Source organism: Trichophyton rubrum (genome assembly GCF_000151425.1).
Source record: "Trichophyton rubrum CBS 118892 genomic scaffold supercont2.3, whole genome shotgun sequence".
Classification (NCBI taxonomy): domain Eukaryota; kingdom Fungi; phylum Ascomycota; class Eurotiomycetes; order Onygenales; family Arthrodermataceae; genus Trichophyton; species Trichophyton rubrum.
Genome location: NW_003456426.1, coordinates 2,639,934 through 2,658,890, shown reverse-complemented (window position 1 = coordinate 2,658,890; position 18,957 = coordinate 2,639,934). Strand labels below are relative to the sequence as shown.

At 48.0% G+C, this 18,957-nt stretch overlaps 8 protein-coding genes across 9 annotated transcripts in view; 3 read left to right on the top strand and 5 right to left on the bottom strand.

Annotated features, from left to right (window-relative positions):
- Positions 1–14: 14 nt before the first annotated feature.
- TERG_03752 (uncharacterized protein) lies at positions 15–860 on the bottom strand (the record flags this gene model as incomplete). Its single annotated transcript, XM_003236660.1, has 1 exon — positions 15–860. One exon carries the CDS (start codon positions 858–860, stop codon positions 15–17), a length of 846 nt encoding a protein of 281 aa, XP_003236708.1.
- Positions 861–936: 76 nt separating this feature from the next.
- On the bottom strand, positions 937–2,256 carry TERG_03751 (uncharacterized protein). Its single transcript, XM_003236659.2, has 3 exons — positions 2,040–2,256; positions 1,245–1,971; positions 937–1,060 (listed from the first exon to the last, which is right to left on the bottom strand). Exons 1-2 carry the CDS (start codon positions 2,093–2,095, stop codon positions 1,266–1,268), a joined length of 762 nt encoding a protein of 253 aa, XP_003236707.2. The 5' UTR covers positions 2,096–2,256; the 3' UTR covers positions 937–1,060; positions 1,245–1,265.
- A 135-nt stretch (positions 2,257–2,391) lies between these two features.
- Positions 2,392–3,721, top strand: TERG_03750 (uncharacterized protein). Of its 2 annotated transcripts, XM_003236658.2 has the most exons (3): positions 2,410–2,593; positions 2,662–2,853; positions 2,924–3,721. In XM_003236658.2, the coding sequence occupies exons 1-3, from the start codon at positions 2,591–2,593 to the stop codon at positions 3,092–3,094; spliced, it is 366 nt and encodes a 121-aa protein (XP_003236706.1). In that variant the 5' UTR covers positions 2,410–2,590; the 3' UTR covers positions 3,095–3,721. The 2 variants fall into 2 exon arrangements, with proteins under 2 accessions (XP_047604123.1, XP_003236706.1); XM_047748147.1 differs by having other exon boundaries at positions 2,392–2,853.
- Positions 3,722–3,956: 235 nt separating this feature from the next.
- Positions 3,957–7,405, bottom strand: TERG_03748 (uncharacterized protein). The gene has a single exon (XM_047748146.1). The coding sequence runs from the start codon at positions 6,532–6,534 to the stop codon at positions 5,410–5,412; it is 1,125 nt and encodes a 374-aa protein (XP_047604122.1). The 5' UTR covers positions 6,535–7,405; the 3' UTR covers positions 3,957–5,409.
- Positions 7,406–7,460: 55 nt separating this feature from the next.
- Positions 7,461–9,979, bottom strand: TERG_03747 (uncharacterized protein). The gene has a single exon (XM_003236655.2). It carries the CDS (start codon positions 9,924–9,926, stop codon positions 7,566–7,568), a length of 2,361 nt encoding a protein of 786 aa, XP_003236703.1. The 5' UTR covers positions 9,927–9,979; the 3' UTR covers positions 7,461–7,565.
- A 982-nt stretch (positions 9,980–10,961) lies between these two features.
- Positions 10,962–12,988, top strand: TERG_03746 (uncharacterized protein; the record flags this gene model as incomplete). The annotated part of the gene is made up of 3 exons (XM_003236654.1): positions 10,962–11,245; positions 11,321–11,538; positions 11,607–12,988. The coding sequence occupies 3 exons, from the start codon at positions 10,962–10,964 to the stop codon at positions 12,986–12,988; spliced, it is 1,884 nt and encodes a 627-aa protein (XP_003236702.1).
- Positions 12,989–13,567: 579 nt separating this feature from the next.
- Positions 13,568–18,075, top strand: TERG_03745 (uncharacterized protein; the record flags this gene model as incomplete). Its single annotated transcript, XM_003236653.2, has 6 exons — positions 13,568–14,031; positions 14,088–14,197; positions 14,260–14,427; positions 14,487–14,511; positions 14,579–15,139; positions 15,210–18,075. The coding sequence occupies 6 exons, from the start codon at positions 13,568–13,570 to the stop codon at positions 17,920–17,922; spliced, it is 4,041 nt and encodes a 1,346-aa protein (XP_003236701.1). The 3' UTR covers positions 17,923–18,075.
- A 729-nt stretch (positions 18,076–18,804) lies between these two features.
- TERG_03744 (uncharacterized protein) overlaps positions 18,805–18,957 on the bottom strand; it is a gene marked incomplete at both ends in the record, with an annotated part of 1,344 nt that continues 1,191 nt past the window's right edge. Inside the window, one exon of the mRNA XM_047748145.1 lies at positions 18,805–18,957. Within this exon, the coding sequence (XP_047604121.1) occupies positions 18,805–18,957 (153 nt within the window).

Genomic DNA, 18,957 nt, shown 5'->3' with positions numbered 1-18,957 from the left:
TGATATAATTTACGTTACAGAAATTCCTGAGCTACCCACACCCTCCTAGCTATGCTTTCACAAATACTCTTTGTAATGACAATGCTCTTCTCCTTGGAGCTATGCGGCTCACGACCAGCGATGGCCCGAAATGATATAGCCATTTCCCCTGTAACATTGGTGACCGAGTTGTGGTAAGAGACGTCCACTTGCTCTACTACCTTGGCCGGTTGTTGAGTTGACTGCGTAACTCTCTGCCGCTCGGAGTGCTGCCATCTCTTGAAAGATATGTGAGGATGCTCCCGGTCAACTTGTATTGTGATGACAGTTTCTGTCTCAGAGCCTTTTGCTTCCAACCATCGTCTTGCGTCAATGACCAGCCTAGCTTCTGTCTCTGAAGGCCCAGCTTCGATAGCTAAAATGGGCCAGTGGTGGTGCCGGAGCGTGAAGCTACCGTCAGGACCTTTGACAAAACTCTTGTCTTCATTCTCTACTCTACTAGCCCCAGTAATAATTATATCTTCATGAAGGTCCATATTGATAACTTCATGGTCAATATAGCCCGTCAACGCCCACGCTGCAGTTTCATGAGGCGGCTTAGCCATAACCTCGACAACTATTATATTTCCAGGGATATCTCCACTGACCTTCGGGGGTTTGTCCGGGTATTTATCGTCGAGATCTTGGAGAATGGTACGCGGTATATCTCGCACAACAATGAAGGGGCTCAATGTATCATCTGAGCAACATGCCGCTGCCCGTCTCTCCACCGAGTTGTAGAGTCGATTCATATCGGTATATTGGATCTGGGGTGTGCCTTCCGGGAGCCCTATCAGCAACATGGAGTCACCCTCCGGTGTCTCCTTCCCTGACGAAGCCATGTTGCGCAGTGTATGCCTATTTAGAGTAGACCGATGTGATGCACAGCTGCGAGGTACGGGTGAATATATAAACTTTCATTTATCATGACGTCATATAATTCAGAAGTAGTTAATCTGCTTGCTACTTGCACTAATAAATAAAATACATGTACTGCGTATTGGTGCAAGAAACATTCAAGCTCTTAGCATAACCCCTGAAACTAAAGCAGTTAGCTATTGATCAATGTAGTAATATCGATATAATAGTCATGGTGAAAGGGAAAATGATATCAGAAGGAAGGCAACAATACGGTATCCACATTAAATGTTCGGATCAGGTCTGTGTATTGTATTCATCATATATAGTGGTATGAAGGAGGGTAAATATAACTAGAGACAACATACCTTTTTTGGGAAATTCATCGTTCATTGTCGACGGTGAAAAAAAGATCCCAGCTTTTGTTGTTTTGGGTCGTGTTTGGAGTTGCCGATGCCCCGAGTGCGCTTCAAGTTAGTTAGATGCTGACGACTGTTAATGGCCAACACGGAAATTTCCAGGTTGGATAAGGCCGTCTGGTTCTGGTCAGTGGCCATTGCCATGCTAAGATCGAGTTCCAGGTAACCTGTGTTTGACCACATAACCAAAGGGTCTCCCGGGATACCATGAGAGCTAGAAGACGAGCATGGTGGGACACGCATTTGTTTCAGTGTTCGCCAGATGACAGACAGTATGACTCCGTGAGACACGACAGCGACTGTATGGTTGTCGCTGCCATCACGTAGAAGAGGCAACAAGAAGTCCTTAACAAACTCCTTTGCTCTTGAGGATAATTCATCGAAAGTCTCTGCAGGGGTAAAGCTGTCACGCTTCTCCTTGACATTGACGTTGGGGGACACCCACGACTTGCCTTCGAGCGACCCATAGTCCTTCTCACGAAGACAGGGAACGACGAACGGTTTTCCCATCGTATCGCCATGAGTGCTTTTCAATGCATCAGCTGTAGCCCGAGCGCGTTGCAAGGGAGAGCAGAAGACGCGAGTGAAACGCACACCCTGCTGGCTAAGGTATCCCGCTAGCTTCTCAACTTGAAGCATCCCATGGTTCGTCAATGCCGAGTCCGTGACGCCCGCGCTGCCAACAAGAATGAAGGTAAGCATTGAGCCCATGGAACGGAAACAAAACTTGTGTCTTCTTCGTACTAGACTTGGGCCACATTGTGTTCGCTCTCAGCGTGACGGATCAGGTAGAGTCTCATCTTTCATGGTGGCAGACTGCAGACTGCTCCATTGAATAAGGATGCGTCTGCAGAAAACCGCATCACACCGCCAATGAACAATCCACGAGGCCAATCTGAAGGCAGTGAGGCTGTTCTATCAAGCATTCAGCCTCGTGGAGTTGAAATTGAAGTTGAGTTGAAAGAGGAAAAAAAACTTCGTATTTTTTTCTTATTTATTTTGGTTGATTATATAAGCAAAACTAGGGCAAGCAGCTTGTTTCACGTGACCCAATCTGGGATCGCGGCCTTTTGGTTTCATTTGATGCTGAAGCAGCAGATGGTAGTAAAACAGACACAGGAAGCGCAAGGCATAGGGGCCCTGTGGACAGCTAATATTTTGGCTTGATTTCTTAAGCGGGCTTGCGGGTTACTTGGTTACCGGGCCCTGAACTTCACTGCGAAGGACTCTTGTATCAAAAGAGCCCAGATCCATCCCCTCTACCCCAAACCCTCTGATCCTACCTCATTATCACAATGGTAGGTCCTGCGCGAACCGCTTCTCTATACCTTCTCTAGTTACATTGCTAACCCGGCTCTTAATGCAGCTGCCCCTTGGGCTTTTAACCGCGGCGCAAGGCCACCCAATGCTCGTGGAGTTGAAGAATGGAGAAACACTAAACGGCCACCTCGTGAACTGTGACAACTGGATGAACTTGACGTTGAAGGAGGTGGTGCAAACAAGTCCCGAGGGCGACCGTTTCTTCAGACTGCCCGAAGTTTATGTTCGGGGAAATAACGTATGTCCATACGAACGCACCATATCTGCTGTTGGACGCCAACTGACCATTGATATGTATCTGTCTACAGATAAAATACCTCCGAGTCCCAGAAGAAGTGGTTGATTTAGCCCGAGACCAACAACAGAGCCAGCAATCAGGACGGAATCGTGGAGGCGACAGGCAGCACAGGGATTCAGGACGAGGTGACCGTGGAGGGCGTGGCGGCCGCGGCGGCAGAGGACGTGGCAGGGGAAGATAAAACATGGCTGTTGGGATATCGCAATCTTCGATCTTCGAATCATCTCTTCAATATCATAATGGAAACACATGCGCACACCCATGCAAGCAAAGCAACCAACAACGTGCCTTCTTCATATCGAATTACGATCAACGAGTACCAAACACCAACTTCTACGGTTAACTACCAACCCAACGAACATGTATAACGAGACTAGGGCTAGCGGGAGTTATACGGCTCAGAAGAGGATGTATACTATAGGTCGGAATCTATAACTCGGATCACTGCTGCGTTTAGAGGAAGATAGAAATACCATTAGCTCGAGCAGGCTAAAACTAAGAAGAAATGCCTCATGATATTCTTGTCTCTTTATCTATTTACATACCAAACTTCATCCGTCTCTATTATATATAATGTTAGCAACCGAAACCATCCTGGGACCAACGACATGCCCAATTAACCCCTATATGTATATACCACATTGAATCCTGAATCTAGTTCATCTCTTCGACACCGACTGGGCAGCAGCGGAATCGCTCTCCTTGTTCTCTCCTTCTTCCTGCTGACGCAGTGGCTCAAGAAGCTCTCTCTCCTCCCCGCCCTCAACGTCTTCTTCCTGTCCCCGCCAGTCTGCAGCACGGCCTTCGGGTACTTCTTCCCCAGGGCCAGGCTCGGATATGACCTTTCCAGGCGGAGGAGCGCCTGGCACCTGAGCTTCAGGCTCTTTGCCTACTGAAGGCGCTTCCTCTTCCTTGGCTGTTTTATGGTACCGCCAGACGACCTTGAGACGCTCGAGAGATCGTATACCTTTCCTCGAGGTTCCCTTGATACCATCCATAGCCTCCCAGTCGATTTCAAATACCCCGGAGTCGTGGTCATGGCCACCTTCGAAATAGGCGTTGAACCAGACGTGGCCGACAGAGGTTATCATAGACCAATCTGTGTATGATACCACGGCCCGCCGTTCAAAGTCGATGTTCACATCTGAGGTCGGAACAATGACTGGGTTTTTGGGCCGAAGAACGACATTGTCCGTTGAATCAGCCGGAGCAGAGGCGAGAGCCGACCACGCTGCTTCAGTCACAGGCTCCGGCTCTGTGAGTTCCCGAGCAGACTGGACTGGAGTAGACGATGCGTTTGAGGACGAAACGTCTGGCTTATCCGCTCCCTTCTCTTGCTCTTCCTCTCCAGAAGATGAAGCATCTTGCGGTACACTGCCGCCATTCTGGTAGAAGAACTCATCTTTGCCGAACCGATGGAAGCGTTTTATCTTTCGGCCTTCATCCACAAATCCTTCTACATCGATTTTAAGTCCCTTCCTCAAACCCCAGATATGAATCTCAACAATCTCAACAGGTCGTTCGACATATATCTTGCTGAACACATTTTTCCACCGTTCAACGTAGTTCACCCACCGAACTTGACTGGGTATGCTCACGCCGGCGCCAAATCCAGCCCTCATCCTGCGCTCCGTGAACTGTTTCATCGCATCTTCTGCGCTCCAGCCCTGCTCACTGATCAGATAGCTGCAGGCAACAGTTCCACTTCTACCTTTGCCTGCTTTGCAGTGTACCACGGCGACCCTTTTACCTTTCCCCTCGCCATTTATCCAATTTCGCATGCTGGCCATGAGTGAGGGTATCAGTCCAAACGGGGGTGGGTGATGATCCGGCCATGGGAAATGGTGAATCCGCCCATATACTTCATCATCAGGATATCCAGTTCCTTCAGCGCGGAATTCAAATATCGACCAATCTTCTCCGTGTTTTGAGTCGAGGAAACGGACCAAATCTTCTGTAGGGTTTCGGTACGCGCGCTTAGGGTAGGTCGAAGAAGGGCCTGATGTTGCTATTACTGCGATATAGTTTAGTATATTGGTGTACATCGCTGCATAGAGCGCATTGATCCAGATATAAGTATGGTACATGATCTACTTACTGTCATCGGTAACATAGCACAGATCAAGGCTTGCCTCTGGGTGCTGATTTCGTGGACCTGCCACGATTCGCCGGAGAACGGAGGCCTATCGTGAGAGGTTAGAAGACATGTCGCAGATATAGGCATCCATCGAGTATCGCTCACCATTGTACTCCGTAAATTTTACAATTTGATGTCTGCCCTGGCGTCCATCGTCGTCTTGTCCTGCATTTAAAGATGTCCGAGCAAGGAAGAAGAATGCGGGATGATGTCACCCGTAGTCTTTCTAGGCTTGGCACAAGGCTTGGCCTATCTTAGAGGTTATAGAAACACATAATGCAAGACTACATTAAACATGCTTGATAGATAGCTATAATACATTGGATATTGCACAGTGATATACATAGGTGAAGCCAAGTCTAGTCCCCATGCTCGTACTGACCCGTTGCGTCTATTCTTTTCACCTCCCCTGGCTCCACTCCTTTACCCCTGGCCGGGATAGTAAACGAGCGCCGTACACGATGGGGCCTTATGATGCCTCGAGAAGCCGGCTTGCGGACAGCGGAGTCATGGATAATCTTGGAGGCATGTGGATCTTCCTGTCCGTCACACTTAGCGCGAATATCTTCCTTTGCTTGTCTTGACAACTCGAATCCGGAGCCACTCATTTCAACGAGATATTTATATGCCGTTTCGAAACGAGAGATCTCAACACAAAGCAGGACTAGATTCTCGTAGGTTTTGCGGTCGGGAAGTATCTTCATCTGTATCATCTCTTGCACAAAGTAGCCGGCCAGATCAGCATCGTTGGACCCGCGGCATGCCTTGAACAGGATGTTGAAGGTTGATGTCTCCACACTAGAGGAGCAGAGGGTATGAAGTTCCCGGTATAAGTCCCATGCGGTCTTCGCATCACCTAGATGAGCACAGAGTTCCAGCGCAACATTTAGAAGGGGCAGAGGGAAAACTAGATCTTCCTCTTTTTTCATCCGCTTGAACGTATCCCAAACATCCGTCGGCTTTGATCCGGTCATAATGAGATGAGATAGGAGTGATCTAGTAGAGCCGGTTTTGACTCCGATACTGCTGCTGTCCATGCTGCAGAGGATGCGAATCGCTGATTCGACGTCACCAGACTCAACGTACGTATCAACAAGTGATTCATAATCATTTAAGGTTAGTACACCATTGCGGTTTCCTAACACCTTAAAAACCGACGCCGCCAGTCTGGCGTTGCCTGTTCGAGCGCTGATAGCAAGCACATTGTCACAGATACCGTATGGTGGATTCAAATGGCCTAGCTCGACCTGTTGTTCCCAGATAAACTGGGTCAATTCAGGATGCATCGCAGCACTTGAGATGTCCAGTAAACGGTGCCATAAATTTGGCGATAGTGTCAGGCCAGCTTCAACTCTAGATCGCAACAAGTGCAGTACCTCCTCGAACTCTCCATATTCCGCAAGGTTGTAGAGGAGGAGTGAGTGAAGCCAGCCTTGGACAGGTACATGCTGCAACTCCATGTGCTCTAGAGTCTCCAGTGCCATTTCAAATTGTCCTTCTCGAATATATCCCGTCACTATATTATGCCAACCTGTCGGGCTAAGTGATATCCATCGCTCTCGGAGTTTCCGTATGATTTCGGAACGAAGCAGATAATCGGGGTGTACAGCCAGGGCCTAACAGATGAGTATATATTGTCAGCAAGCTATTCTAACCAACAGACAGAAGACAATACTCTGCAGCAACTCACCTTTAATGCAGCATGCAAAGTCCCTGAGTCCACCATTATTCCATTCTCCTTCATGTCATCTAACAGTGCCTCTACTTGCTTAGCCGAGCCTCTGATACATTGAGTATTCGCAAGTATCATCGCACGATAATGCCGAGTCTGCGGGCGCACATGCCTCCTCCGTACAAGCTCCGTAACAACATCTAGAGCAGCAGTATGGTTGGGTAGCTTTTCAACTACATTCTGCAGTATATTCTCCAAATTTCCTTCCGTTCTCTGGCTAAGATCCGACGGTATTTTGCTCTGCCGTAAGAGCTTCCTTACTGTCTTCTGTTCCCTCGGTCGGGGTGTTCTATGAAGACTGGACGCTGATTTTGACTTGGAGCCAGTCTGTTCCTTGCCCTGGCTACCTTCTGCAGTATATGACTCTGGCATCGAGGAATTGACTGGTTTAGCAATACTCAGCTGATTGAATGCCGCAGAGAATGCGGATCTGGGGGAGCAGTGGAAAGCTCTGCGCCTCGGCGACGGAGCGGCATTGTCAGCTGGAAAACGCTGTCTTGGTGATTCAGACAGCAAACGGCCTAGCGAAGGCCGGAAGCAAAGCCATAGCCCGTCTATGGCCACTGTTCTGGTCGACATGCTTTGCTCTTCGCTCTCTCTTAATTTACTTTGGCTCTTCAACAAGAAGAATCGGGAGGTTGCGAAATGGTCACGTGATGGTTCCTGGGCCCCGGCCGTCTTGCCTTGAGCGAAGAACAGGCGTATGGAGGGAGGTGAAGGCAGAGGATCAAAAAACTATGTAGCTGGTTTTTTTTTTTTCTATATACACCTATTTTCGAGCATCTATGCCAGATAGCTCGCACTTGTTCTAGCCGTATCCTTCTCGCGCTGAAGCCGCTCTCTCTTTTTCCGCTCATAGATACCCCTGACAACCCTCTTCAATTGGTCCTCACCTTCAGAAAAGTTGCATTTGGCAAGATGGACGGCGGAATCGATCTGCTCCGCGGTATATATAAAGTTCCAAGTACTCAGATAATCCTCCTCCAGTGGGTCGAGGATCTTGCGTTCCGCGTCAGGCTCATCTTTATCGGGATCAGGCAAAGCTAGGCATGCAGGATTTGGCAGAAGGGGGAAATAAGCAACTGCAATACCAGCATGAGGCTGCGTGAGTTGAAATTCGGAGTCCTTTTCGTTTAGAGCTGCTTCGTGGAACAGGCGTTTGGACGGTGGGGGTTCAGCGGACGATATCCTCTCCTCTGTGGTGCCGAGCCAGATGTTGCAGAAGGTCAGGTCGGGGTCGTTTCCACGTGAGTCAGGAGTGCGTTCTCTGCTTGCCTTTTGAGCAACAGCAACTTTCTTATCCGCTTCTTCCTTTGTTAGTTGGGCTTCCTCGGCGATGATGTCTGCCGTTTCCTCGGGGGATGCATTAGATTTTGGCCATCCAGCTCCAATGGGCCATCCCTTGATACCTCGCTGATGAGCATAACCATCAACAACGGAGAGCCAGTTTGCTTCTTTGCTGTCAGCCGAGACATCAAATGCGACGATGAGATCGACATTACGTCCCGGCCGAAGTAGTGGATAGATAGGCAGATTATTACTCATACCCGCATCCATTAGTCGTAAGTGGGAGTCCTGGAAGACAGAATCGGGACAAGAATCAGGAAGTTTACCCTCCATTCCCAGGACGAAATTTGGTACGGTGGCAGGATCAATTGGGTGGACACGAGTGAGGTCTTCGCTTTTACCTTCGATCAGGGCGTCGATGCTGCTGAATCCGGCGAGGCCCATGAACGCGGGTCGGATCTCCCTGTAGTAATGAGCTAGCGTGGCGCAAAATGCACTCCCCCAAACTCCCATGAGGGCGGGAACACGTAATTCAGGGACGGCGTATCCATGAGCGGCGGAAATGCCCTTCCCATTCTTGAAGTTTCGACCCACGGCCCATGTAGGGATACCTGCAGCAAATTCCTCGCAGAACAGCTCGTAAGGGGTAAACTCGAACCACTGGAACCAGCTCTCGCGTTTGGATATTTCCTCAAGCTCATCTTCGTAAGCTCCTGGCTTGGACGGCTTGGGTATTTCATGTCGAACTGCGGTGTAAATTGGCATCGGGTTCGCCCCCCCTTTTACCACAGCACGTTGACTAGAAAGTTGCAGGTCGCTGTCGTTCAAAGCAGCTGTATCCTGGGGGACCATGAGTCTGGCTGCAAGCAATATACCATATACATCGACGAAGCCAAAATCGGCTTTGGGGTCTCCCTTGAGCTTCTCAATCACACCGCGGAGAAGATATTTGTTTGTAGGCGGGGTAGTCAGGATATCAAGTGCTTCTGGAGGGAAGGCAATATGCGTGTGAAGTCTTGCCTTGAGATGGTCAATCATCTTACCAAAGTCCTGGCCGCCGATAGACGAGTTAAAGAGAGTCTGCAGCCAGCATGAACCACTCACGCCAGAAGTATACGTCAAGCAGTCCCAGAGCCCGGCTTCCTTGGCAGCCATGTACGATCCTGTTCCAGCAATGAGAGCTCTCAGGCCTCCTCCTGAAGCACACATGGCGATCACAGGTATGTCATCAGGGTGCACTTCATCTTCCGGCAAGCCCAAGTAAGACGCGAGGTTTCTTGCGACAACCTTACGGCGGTCCGAGAGAAAGGCTTCTTCCTCTGGGCACAACGTACCTCCAATTCTAACACTGGCTTCCTCAACAATGCTAGGGTTGAAACTAGGGTCACAGGCTTCTTTCCATACATCGTCGGCCACGGACCCGGGAGCCATTGAGAGCTCCCGTTGCAGGTTTCGAAGGATATCTGGCGAGAAAAAGGTCCAGCCAGGCGAGATATAGTCCTTGAAGACAGCCGACCAGTCTGCGCTCCAGTCCGAAGAGCTGAAGTAGCCCTCTGCAGTCCCGAGCCTGTCCGTCATCGTCTCCCATGCAGACTTAGGCTCAGCATCGCCACCGGCATCAGCATTGTCCTTGTTCTCCTTCTTTCCGGACTGTACCCCCGACTTGACTAGCTTATCCAGCACAGACTCTTCTGGGGTTTGAGACGTTTTCTTCGCATTCCACACCGCAGTGCTGCGTCCGGCATCACACCGGACACTCTGCTTCCCCAGCAGCGCAATGGAGGCACTGCCGGACACGAATAGCGCTCCCTTCAGCGCCTGTCGCCATCTCGCCTGTAGGAACCTAGCGGTGCCCATGACAGCACGATCGATGGTTGATGACAGTCAATGTCTACTTTGAAGTAGCTGCCATGTCCCGGTTGACAAAGATCCTGTTGTCTCGACGGGAGATTTGGGGTTTCCGGCCAACATTTGCCCGCGGCAGCAATTGAGTTTCGGTCGGCGCTTGGATATTCCGGCATGAAGCGATCCCGGCGCTTATCACGGCTATTATAGACGCTTCATCATGGCTAAATCCAAGATTCTTAGTGGTTGTTGTTTAGTTTTTGGCAACCGTATCTTGCCAAATATTTATGGTGTCATAGTTACGTTCTCAAGTGCACTCACATACAGGTTCAGCAAGCTAGTACTCCGTAGTGCTTCACGTTGCCCCAGGTGTTTCAAGCAGCAGTTTAGCAGAACTACACCATCCGATATTCTCCCCTTGGTTAGATAGAGGCCTCCCCCACGTCTTCTTCTGATATACATATGACACTGCAACAACCGTCTCGCTGCTGCTTCTCTCGCTTATCACTTAGGTACAGATAAGCTTTATATCACATGAAGAATGGTATTTTTATTATTTACACCAATAAAAAAGCTGAGTCGGATTGTCAAATTATAGAAAATCGCATGTCATTGGCTTATCTAGCTTCGTTAATTTATCATTGGTTCTAGCTGGAGATTAAGTCTTGGCAATATGAGGCTCTTGGCAAAAGGAAAGCCGTCCATGATATCATTTCATCCCCTTATCATGCGGCTTGTCCACGCCGGTCACTTGTGTGTTTCCATCTTTGACACAGTTTTGACCTCCAACTACCGTCTCTTACTACAGAAGACTTTGGCAAAAGGTCGTTGTCGGCTCTCAGAGTGAAATCTTGCCGGAAGGACTGTTGTTACTCCCCGCCTCCGGACCGTTGGACTAGCCGTTACCCCCTATGTGAAAAGGGGACTCTTGTGCTACCCCCGATGAACTAAGGAGCACCCGTCAAGCGGGAGTTCGGTATTACCTTCTTGTCCTGAGATTTGCCGCACATCTGCCAATGACTGACACTCTTCAGATAGGCCGGCGCAATGGGCGCTCCACGAAACGCCGTCTACGCCGAAGAAAGCGCAGAAGTCGAAGTGCTCTATGCGGACCTCGAGAAGCTCAACACCCTCACTAAACGGATTCAAGGCTCTTTATCCCGGCTAGAGGCTAGTGGAAAGGTGGTCAAGAATGCGATCGGCCCCATATATGGCAACACACAGGCGCTACATGCCACCAACACAAATATCGATAGGGTGAACGATGCTATCGAGCGAATGCGCCGGCCGTTAGACGTAAAGGGCCAGGAAGAGAGTATCATACGGGCTGGGTACGGATTTCACTTATCAAAAGCCTTGCCACCTTTGTTTTGCCATCTGTTTTATCTAACTCGTAACTTTTATAGACCGCAAAATGCTGGCTTGCCCCAATTCATTGGGGCGTTGAAACGTATCGACCTCGCACTCACGGACCTGAGCGCTACCAAACTGCGCTCAAACCAAAAGGCTGTCTCTGAATTTAGCTCACTGCTCAGCTCGGGTAGCAGTAAGCTCCAGGATCTCTTCCACTCCACCCTGAGAGCGGAAGCTAATACTATCGAACCACTTCATTACCTTACGAAACGTGAGCTACTCTACCTACCTTTAGCGAAGATAGACACGTGCAACTTTACCCAGCTAATATTTCTATAGAACTTTCCTTTCCGTTACTGTCCCAGGATGCTTTCTCCGAACTTACTCCTGTTGCCGGTGCAATTACCGCTGCCTCCAAGCACATCCCTCAGCAAGGTCATATAGAAAACCCAGCTATCTCTATCTACGCGGAAGTCCGCGGCCCTTACTTGACGAACAGCTTGCAAAACCTAGCTACCGCTTCAATCAATACGGCAAAACGCAGGGCAGTTGACGGTCCTTACAAACAAGGCACCAATGGAATCGGCGTATACTCAAATGTCATTGAAGGAATGTTCGTTTCAGAGTATGAAAACATCGTCAAAATATTCCCTCCAGACCAACAAGGCAAGGCTCTTCAGGCAACATGTCGACCCGCTCTGGCAGAATTCTCCAAAACTATGCGAGAGCTGAACATGTATATCAAATCGAACCTGATCAACGATTGTTTCCTTGCTTTTGAAATAATCGATATCGTCACTTCTCTATCATACCGCCTAGATTCAAAGACGGGAGATCTTAAGAATCTATTTTTTGAAGCTCTAAGGCCCATACGAGAAACAGCCAAATCATCTCTGACAGAACTATTAGAAGAGACCAAGCGTCGATCAGCAGCCCTTACTACTTTACCCCAGGACGGCTCACCTGTTCCACTGGTGAACGAAGTAATGAGCTCTCTATCCACGCTCACCGCTTACTCCAAACCTCTAGCTTCCATCCTCACATCACTAGGAGACGGTAACTGGAAACCCTCTGCAGTCCCCAACACCGCACCTCTTGACGTGGGCCCAGACAGCTCTACCCTACTATCCCATTTCATACTCGACATGATCGACACGCTTCTATCTTCCCTTGAAGCTCGCGGCCGGGCGGTGCACAAAAGCAAAGCCACGCTTGGCGCCTTTATTGCTAATAATGTCCACATAGTCGACAGAGTCATACGCAGTACTCCAGAACTATCGAACTGTCTGTCAACGCCAGAAAACGCAAGTAGACTTGAAGTATGGCGCAAGAAGGGTGTGTCGATATACCTTGATGCTTGGCGTGATCCGTCCTCGCATCTGCTGGACGTACAATATACAAGCAGAGGCGGTGCCCGACCGACCTCAGGAGGACCCGTCGATTCCAGCGCCATCGTGAAGTCACTCTCCTCCAAGGATAGAGATGTGATCAAAGATAAATTCAAGGCTTTCAACTCTTCATTCGACGAACTGATCGCGAAACATAAGTCATTAAATATGGAAAAGCCTGTTCGCACGTCTCTATCCCGTGAGGTACAGGCTGTCATTGAGCCTCTTTACGCAAGGTTCTGGGACAGATACCATGAAATCGACAAGGGAAGAGGGAAGTACGCCAAGTATGACAAGGGAAGCCTCTCTGCACAGCTCTCAGCGCTAAGCTAGGATGCGTTGTCCTTGAGTGGGTTTTCTGACCGATGTTTTCAAGTATATATTTTGAGCCTGTCCTTTGCACCTAATGAGATATACCTAATTTTCGTCCCAAACTCCTTTATCCCCCTGAACATTATCCAGTTTATAACGGTAAATTGCCGCCAGTCTAAGCCAGCCAGGATATCCATTAAAAGCCTCCCCCTCCCCCTTCCACCCCATATAACCATTAGTTAAACACGGATTATTCGAATATCGTGGATGTTCTATAACTCGTACCTCCGACTTATAGCTCTCTAGGTTTAATCATCTCATCCGCTATGCGATCATGGATATCTTACAAGGCTATAGCAGGGTCCCCTTGGACCAGCATTATGCTGAATACGAGTCATTGCGGAGAGATAGCAGGCTGCAGCTGAACAAGGCTCCTAGGCGTCCTGCATACACTCAGCCAGCAATCATCAGCTCTTGGAGGGATCTTCATGCTATTCATCCAGCAAGCACCCCCCATACCCTCTATATATACTCTTTTCGGTGGCTACAAGTGAATATACAGCTTCTACATAGGCGATGAACTAACAGCAATATCTGAAAATGGATCCGTTGTCCATCACCGCCAGTGTCGCTGGACTGATAACGCTTGCAGGAGTCATCATCTCGAAAGGTTTCCAAATCTCGGACAGGTTTATCAATACCGATAAAGAGCTAAAGTCGCTTCTCAATGAAGTTTCCAGTTTTTCTGGTCTCTTAGTTGGTGTGCAGGCACATTTTGAACAGCCTCAAGCTTCAGCCCCTTTTTCCATATACTCTCTGAACCTACCAAGACCCAGCGGAAGGGGTCAGTCACCAACGACTCCAACCGAGCATCTTTATACTGCTCTCAACGATTGCAAGTCTATATTAGAAGATGTGAAAAAGTTGGTAGAAAAGATATCCATCACGCCCTCCTTCCAGCTGGTTCTTCGCCGTGAGGTCTTTTTAAAAGAGGCTGTCAAACACGCTGCCAAACTAGAGCGTTACAAATCCTTTTTTATACTAGCCTTTCAGATAAACAGCTGGTATGAACCTCTTAATTATACCCTAGTGAATGTCGGCAGTCGATAACATTTATCAGCGCACGCGAAGAAGAATCCCGGTCGATCACTTCTTTGATGAAGAATCAATTGGAGACGATCGGGGCCGCACAAAGACGTCTTGAAGAAAAACATGAGGCTGAAATACAGGGTAAGTAGTTTACTCTCTGTTGCATATTCAAGGGTACATAGGATTCCTTACACAAATCTTAGGCAAGGTGAAGGACGAAATCTTCGATTGGTTGGGGAATGCCACAGTAGCAGCTCATAGTGACTCTTTAGAATCAAGACACCCGGAGTCAGGGACATGGTTTCTTAGCAGCTTTGAATTTATAGATTGGATATCGGGCGATTCCTCCAACCTCTGGGTTGATGGCATAGGTACATACCTCTATCACACATATAGTCTATTTAGAGAGAGCTAATGTTGTACGCTGTAGCTGGCTCGGGAAAAACGGTTCTAATGTAAGTGGTTCGGATATTTGAATTCCCTTATAACAATTGGGAATGTAGTTGGCTAACATTCTATCAGGTCTATGGCTATCGATTACCTTCAGGAGCTTGCAGAAAACAAGGACGAGTTGAGCGTGGCTTATCACTATTGCGGGTCTCCAGAGACACGCCAGGACGGCCTTGGAAAGCTGCTTGGTAGACTTGTGTCCCAAATTCTTCGGCAAGCTAAGTCGAGATCTGCCTTGGGTGATACATTCGAGGCTCTGAGCCGCGTCAAATCTCGGTCTAGATACCCTCCCCTGGAACAAATGAAAAAGACCTTGAATACTATAGGAAGTTGCTTATCCACCGTTTTTATGGTTATTGATGGCATCGATGAGCTTGCTGACTCTGACGGCTTCCTGCGCATTATTCGAGAGATCTCCATCGCTTCCAAGTCTTTCAAATTCTTGATATCAAGTCGAAGTAACGCTACAGCTGTTGATTCGTTGTCAAGCTGTCGTCACATAAGTTTGAACTGTGACCTTATCGACGGCGACATTGAACGATATGTCCGATTTCGTGTCTCAAACTTCCGGTGGCATGACGTTCCGGACATAGAAGAAATAATTCAAGGGCTGGTCAAAGGTGCAGATGGAATGTAGGTCATGCCACCTATGAATATCCCCTAAGTTTACATTGGTCTTTGCAGTACTAAGTGAAATACACAGGTTTTTATGGGTTGTTTATCAACTGGATTCTCTGTCACGCATACGGACAGCGATACCAAAATCAGCTCTTAAATCATTACCACGAGGCTTAGGACGTACATACGAAATGATTCTGTCAAAACTGTCGGATGAAGACAAACGTCTAGCCCTCAGAATACTGCAATTTATTCTGTATTCCGAGCGTGGCCTACATCCGGCGGAACTAGTGGAAGCAATAGCTATAGATCCCGATCAGATGAATCCACAGCAACTCAAGGGAAATAGGCTTCGCAACGAAGATGATGTTTTCGAGATTTGCAGTAATCTCATACGGCGCTCAAAGGCAACTGGACACATCATGCTAGCTCACCACTCTGTTCGGGAATTCTTGATATCCCCTTCTCTAGAGTCGGGGGAGCTCAATCCTTTTTACATCAGCGATATTGATTCCTCGATCAAAATTGCAATGTCATGCCTCACATATCTTAATTTCCAAAGTTGTCACACTCTTTCAATTTCTGAGGAAATTCCTGAAGATTCTCTGGATAGGCTCGTTGCCGAATACCCTTTCCTTAGTTATGCTGCATGCAACTGGTCTCGCCATATTCCCACCATCTATGCCGAGTCCCAGGGCTTATTAGAACCTATTATTCAAAAGTTCTTCAATCCAGAACTTGGAGGCCTGAAATTTTGGATTGCGTTTGCGCAATATACCTACGGAAGGTTTCGGATTCCGTCCAAGTTGACGTCGCTCCATGTCTGCTCCATAGTCGGTGCCTGTGAAGAGGTCATCCAGCTTGCCTCTCCAAAAGAGAATGCAGACATACGTACTGAGAGAGGGCAGACAGCACTTCACCTTGCTATTGACAATGGCCATCCAGAACTAATTGGAAGTCTTATTAAAGCTGGGGTACCAATCAATACCCAAGATGGATATGGCCAGTCAGCTTTACATAAAACGATAGAACTGGGAGACAAAAATGCCGTGATATCACTCCTTTCGGCTGGGGCAAACGTCAATCTAATAACACATAGTGGGACCACAGCTTTTAGCATTGCCGCGGATAATAACTGGACTGCGATTATGTATCTCATCGCCCGTGTGGTTAAAACCAAGCTTACTCTCCCAGATGGTCGTACCGTCTTACATCTTGCGGCCCAATGTGGAGATATTGAAAGTGTGCAAGAATTGATAAGAAGAGACAACTCATTATTACATCAGAAAGACCCAAATGAATGGACAGCTCTTCATTTTGCGGCTCACCATGGGCAGATCCGCATGGTCAACTTCCTGCTAGACAAAGATATAAGGCCTAGTTTAGATATCAACGAGTGGTCACCAGCACATTCTATCATCCAGCATCGAGATACAACAACTCTAAAGCGGCTACTAGAGTGCCCCTGGTCGGCCGATTATGAGTCTAGAGTAGACTATTTTGATGTACTACGCCGGGAAGTTCATCCGCGCCCCCCAATGTATCATTCGCACAGGCAAAAGTACGGAAATACAGGCAGATCCACTCAACAGGAGCCTACATCATCATCTCCCACGCCTCGGGTGCCTTCGCTTACTCGCAGAGATCAATGGCGAAGTCGTGACTCCGCCTCACCTAGCCCTTACCCGACCCCCGTGCTATTTGGTAGTGCATCCAGTGGCTCTTCAGAGCGTGGGATCTTTGGTCAGCCTCCGGTCCCCCTAGGCTTTCCGCAAAGTCTATTGGGTGAGAGAAGGACCTCTGGGGCATACGGACGTTCCACCGAACCACGGCTTCCTAAGTTTCATTCGATTATACGATCCCTACTCGATCTCACCATATCATTAAACTATCCCGAAGGTTTTGGATGTCTTATAGAGTGTCAGGGCGAATACACTGTTCTGGTATTGGGCCAATTACGCCAATTAAAACTCGTTTTGGAGGTTCCAGGAGGATCTGAACTGTTTAGGCTGCTATTCTTAGAGTCACCACTAACCGTCCAGTTTGACATTCTACTATTTGCATTGACGGAGAGCCGCAGTGACTTCCGTTCAACTGTTCAGCAAGCGATAAAAAATTCCCCGTATCGTGTTCATGGTGCCCTTCTCATACACTCAGTTGACCGACTCAAAGCCCAGCCTCTGGAGTTTTTACTAGAGACATTGAGCCCTGGCCAAAGGTTACATGTTTTATCATGGGCCATTGACCAGTACTATGACGTTGACTTGATGGCACGAACAGTCAGCCATAGGCATCCATGGAAGAAGGAAGTTCGTTTAAGGGCGTTCTTGAGGATTCTCATTTATGACAAACACGCCGATCACATCAGCTCCAGCAGCGGTTCCTCAATCAATGATGGACTTCGCCTACAGAACGATCACTTCACTTTGCTCCTTCTAGAGGAATTGGTCTTTCAGGGGCCGGCGCAGATACTGAATGTTTTTTCCAACTTCACGCATTTCTCAGACGAATCACCCAGTCTGGACCTTGTTACAAGTTTAATTGATTATGCAAATCGAAAACGTGGCTTCAGTGATGGAGATGACAGGTTTATAAACGATGTCCTCTCTTCGACGTTGCTGTTGGCTAAGACAACAGGGAGGGCGGATATAGCAGCAATGCTACTCGAAGCGGGTGCCGACGATAAAGTCGTGGAGAAGGCTGAGCCTGCTATACCCACAGAACTTACAACCCTCCAAATTGAGGACAAACTCAGCCAACTAAGGCTGATGTTAGCCACGGTCGAAGACAGCCGATAACGGTAGAAAGCATCCCATAGATGAGCTAGACTTTTGCTTCTGGTTTTAAGACGATTAAAGGGTAATTCAATAAATCCCCAGCAATTGTCGAGACAAAAAGAATCTCGGGCCGAAGAGTGTATTGTACGGCTGTGGCAGGACTTTTTTGATGGCATTGGGCTCTAAATCGTACATTCTAGAATCGGTAAACCGCTGTTGGACCTCAAGACACGAAAGGAGAGACTTCCCTGGTATTTGCCGTGCTGTGGAAGAAGTAAATTTGCCCGTCTAGGGTTCACTGTGGCAAGACGCAAATAATGACTTGGTGCTTGACGAATTGAACCCACACACCTTTGTATTGCCTGGATCACAGATAATTCGACAAGCGGTGAGCTTGAAAGACTTAGGAATGAATTTAGAAGGAGGACGTTGTTTATTGATGCTTTTCTCGGACATTCGATACCTTGTCATGTAGGAATTCATTACAGCCCTTAGGGTTTTTCAAAGTCTACAAATTAGCGTTTCTCGCTTGAAGAGAGAGGCTAGATACGAATTTGAATCATTTAGATTAGTATTGACAAGTTAATATATCTAAGGATATACACATGGTTATAGGTAGCTGGGTAGGAGAAAGGGTATGTAGTCGGTATATAAATAATAAACATAAATGAGAATCCCTATGAATAGGGGAGGCGCGAAGCAAAGGCTAAGGCAAGTGATTCCTGAAAAAAAATTGAAGAGTATATGAATGATGAAGAGAGAAAGGGAATTGGCGGAGAGGCAGGCTAGATATATAAAACATTAATAACAAAATGCGAGGAAGTCAAAATCGGTCATGTTAATTCTTTTGTTTCCAGAAAAGAAATTTCCAGTATACTTATTTACGTGGTGCTATGGGCATGGCTACCGGCCAGGTCCCATCTCATAGATCTGTTCAGGAACAGGTCCGTTATGTGTAGCAGACATAGGCGTCGAAGCCAGCTCGGATGGAATAGGTGACATCTGCTGTGGTGAGTCTGACGTTTGATCCGGGCATTTCAGCGTGCTGAGTCTGAG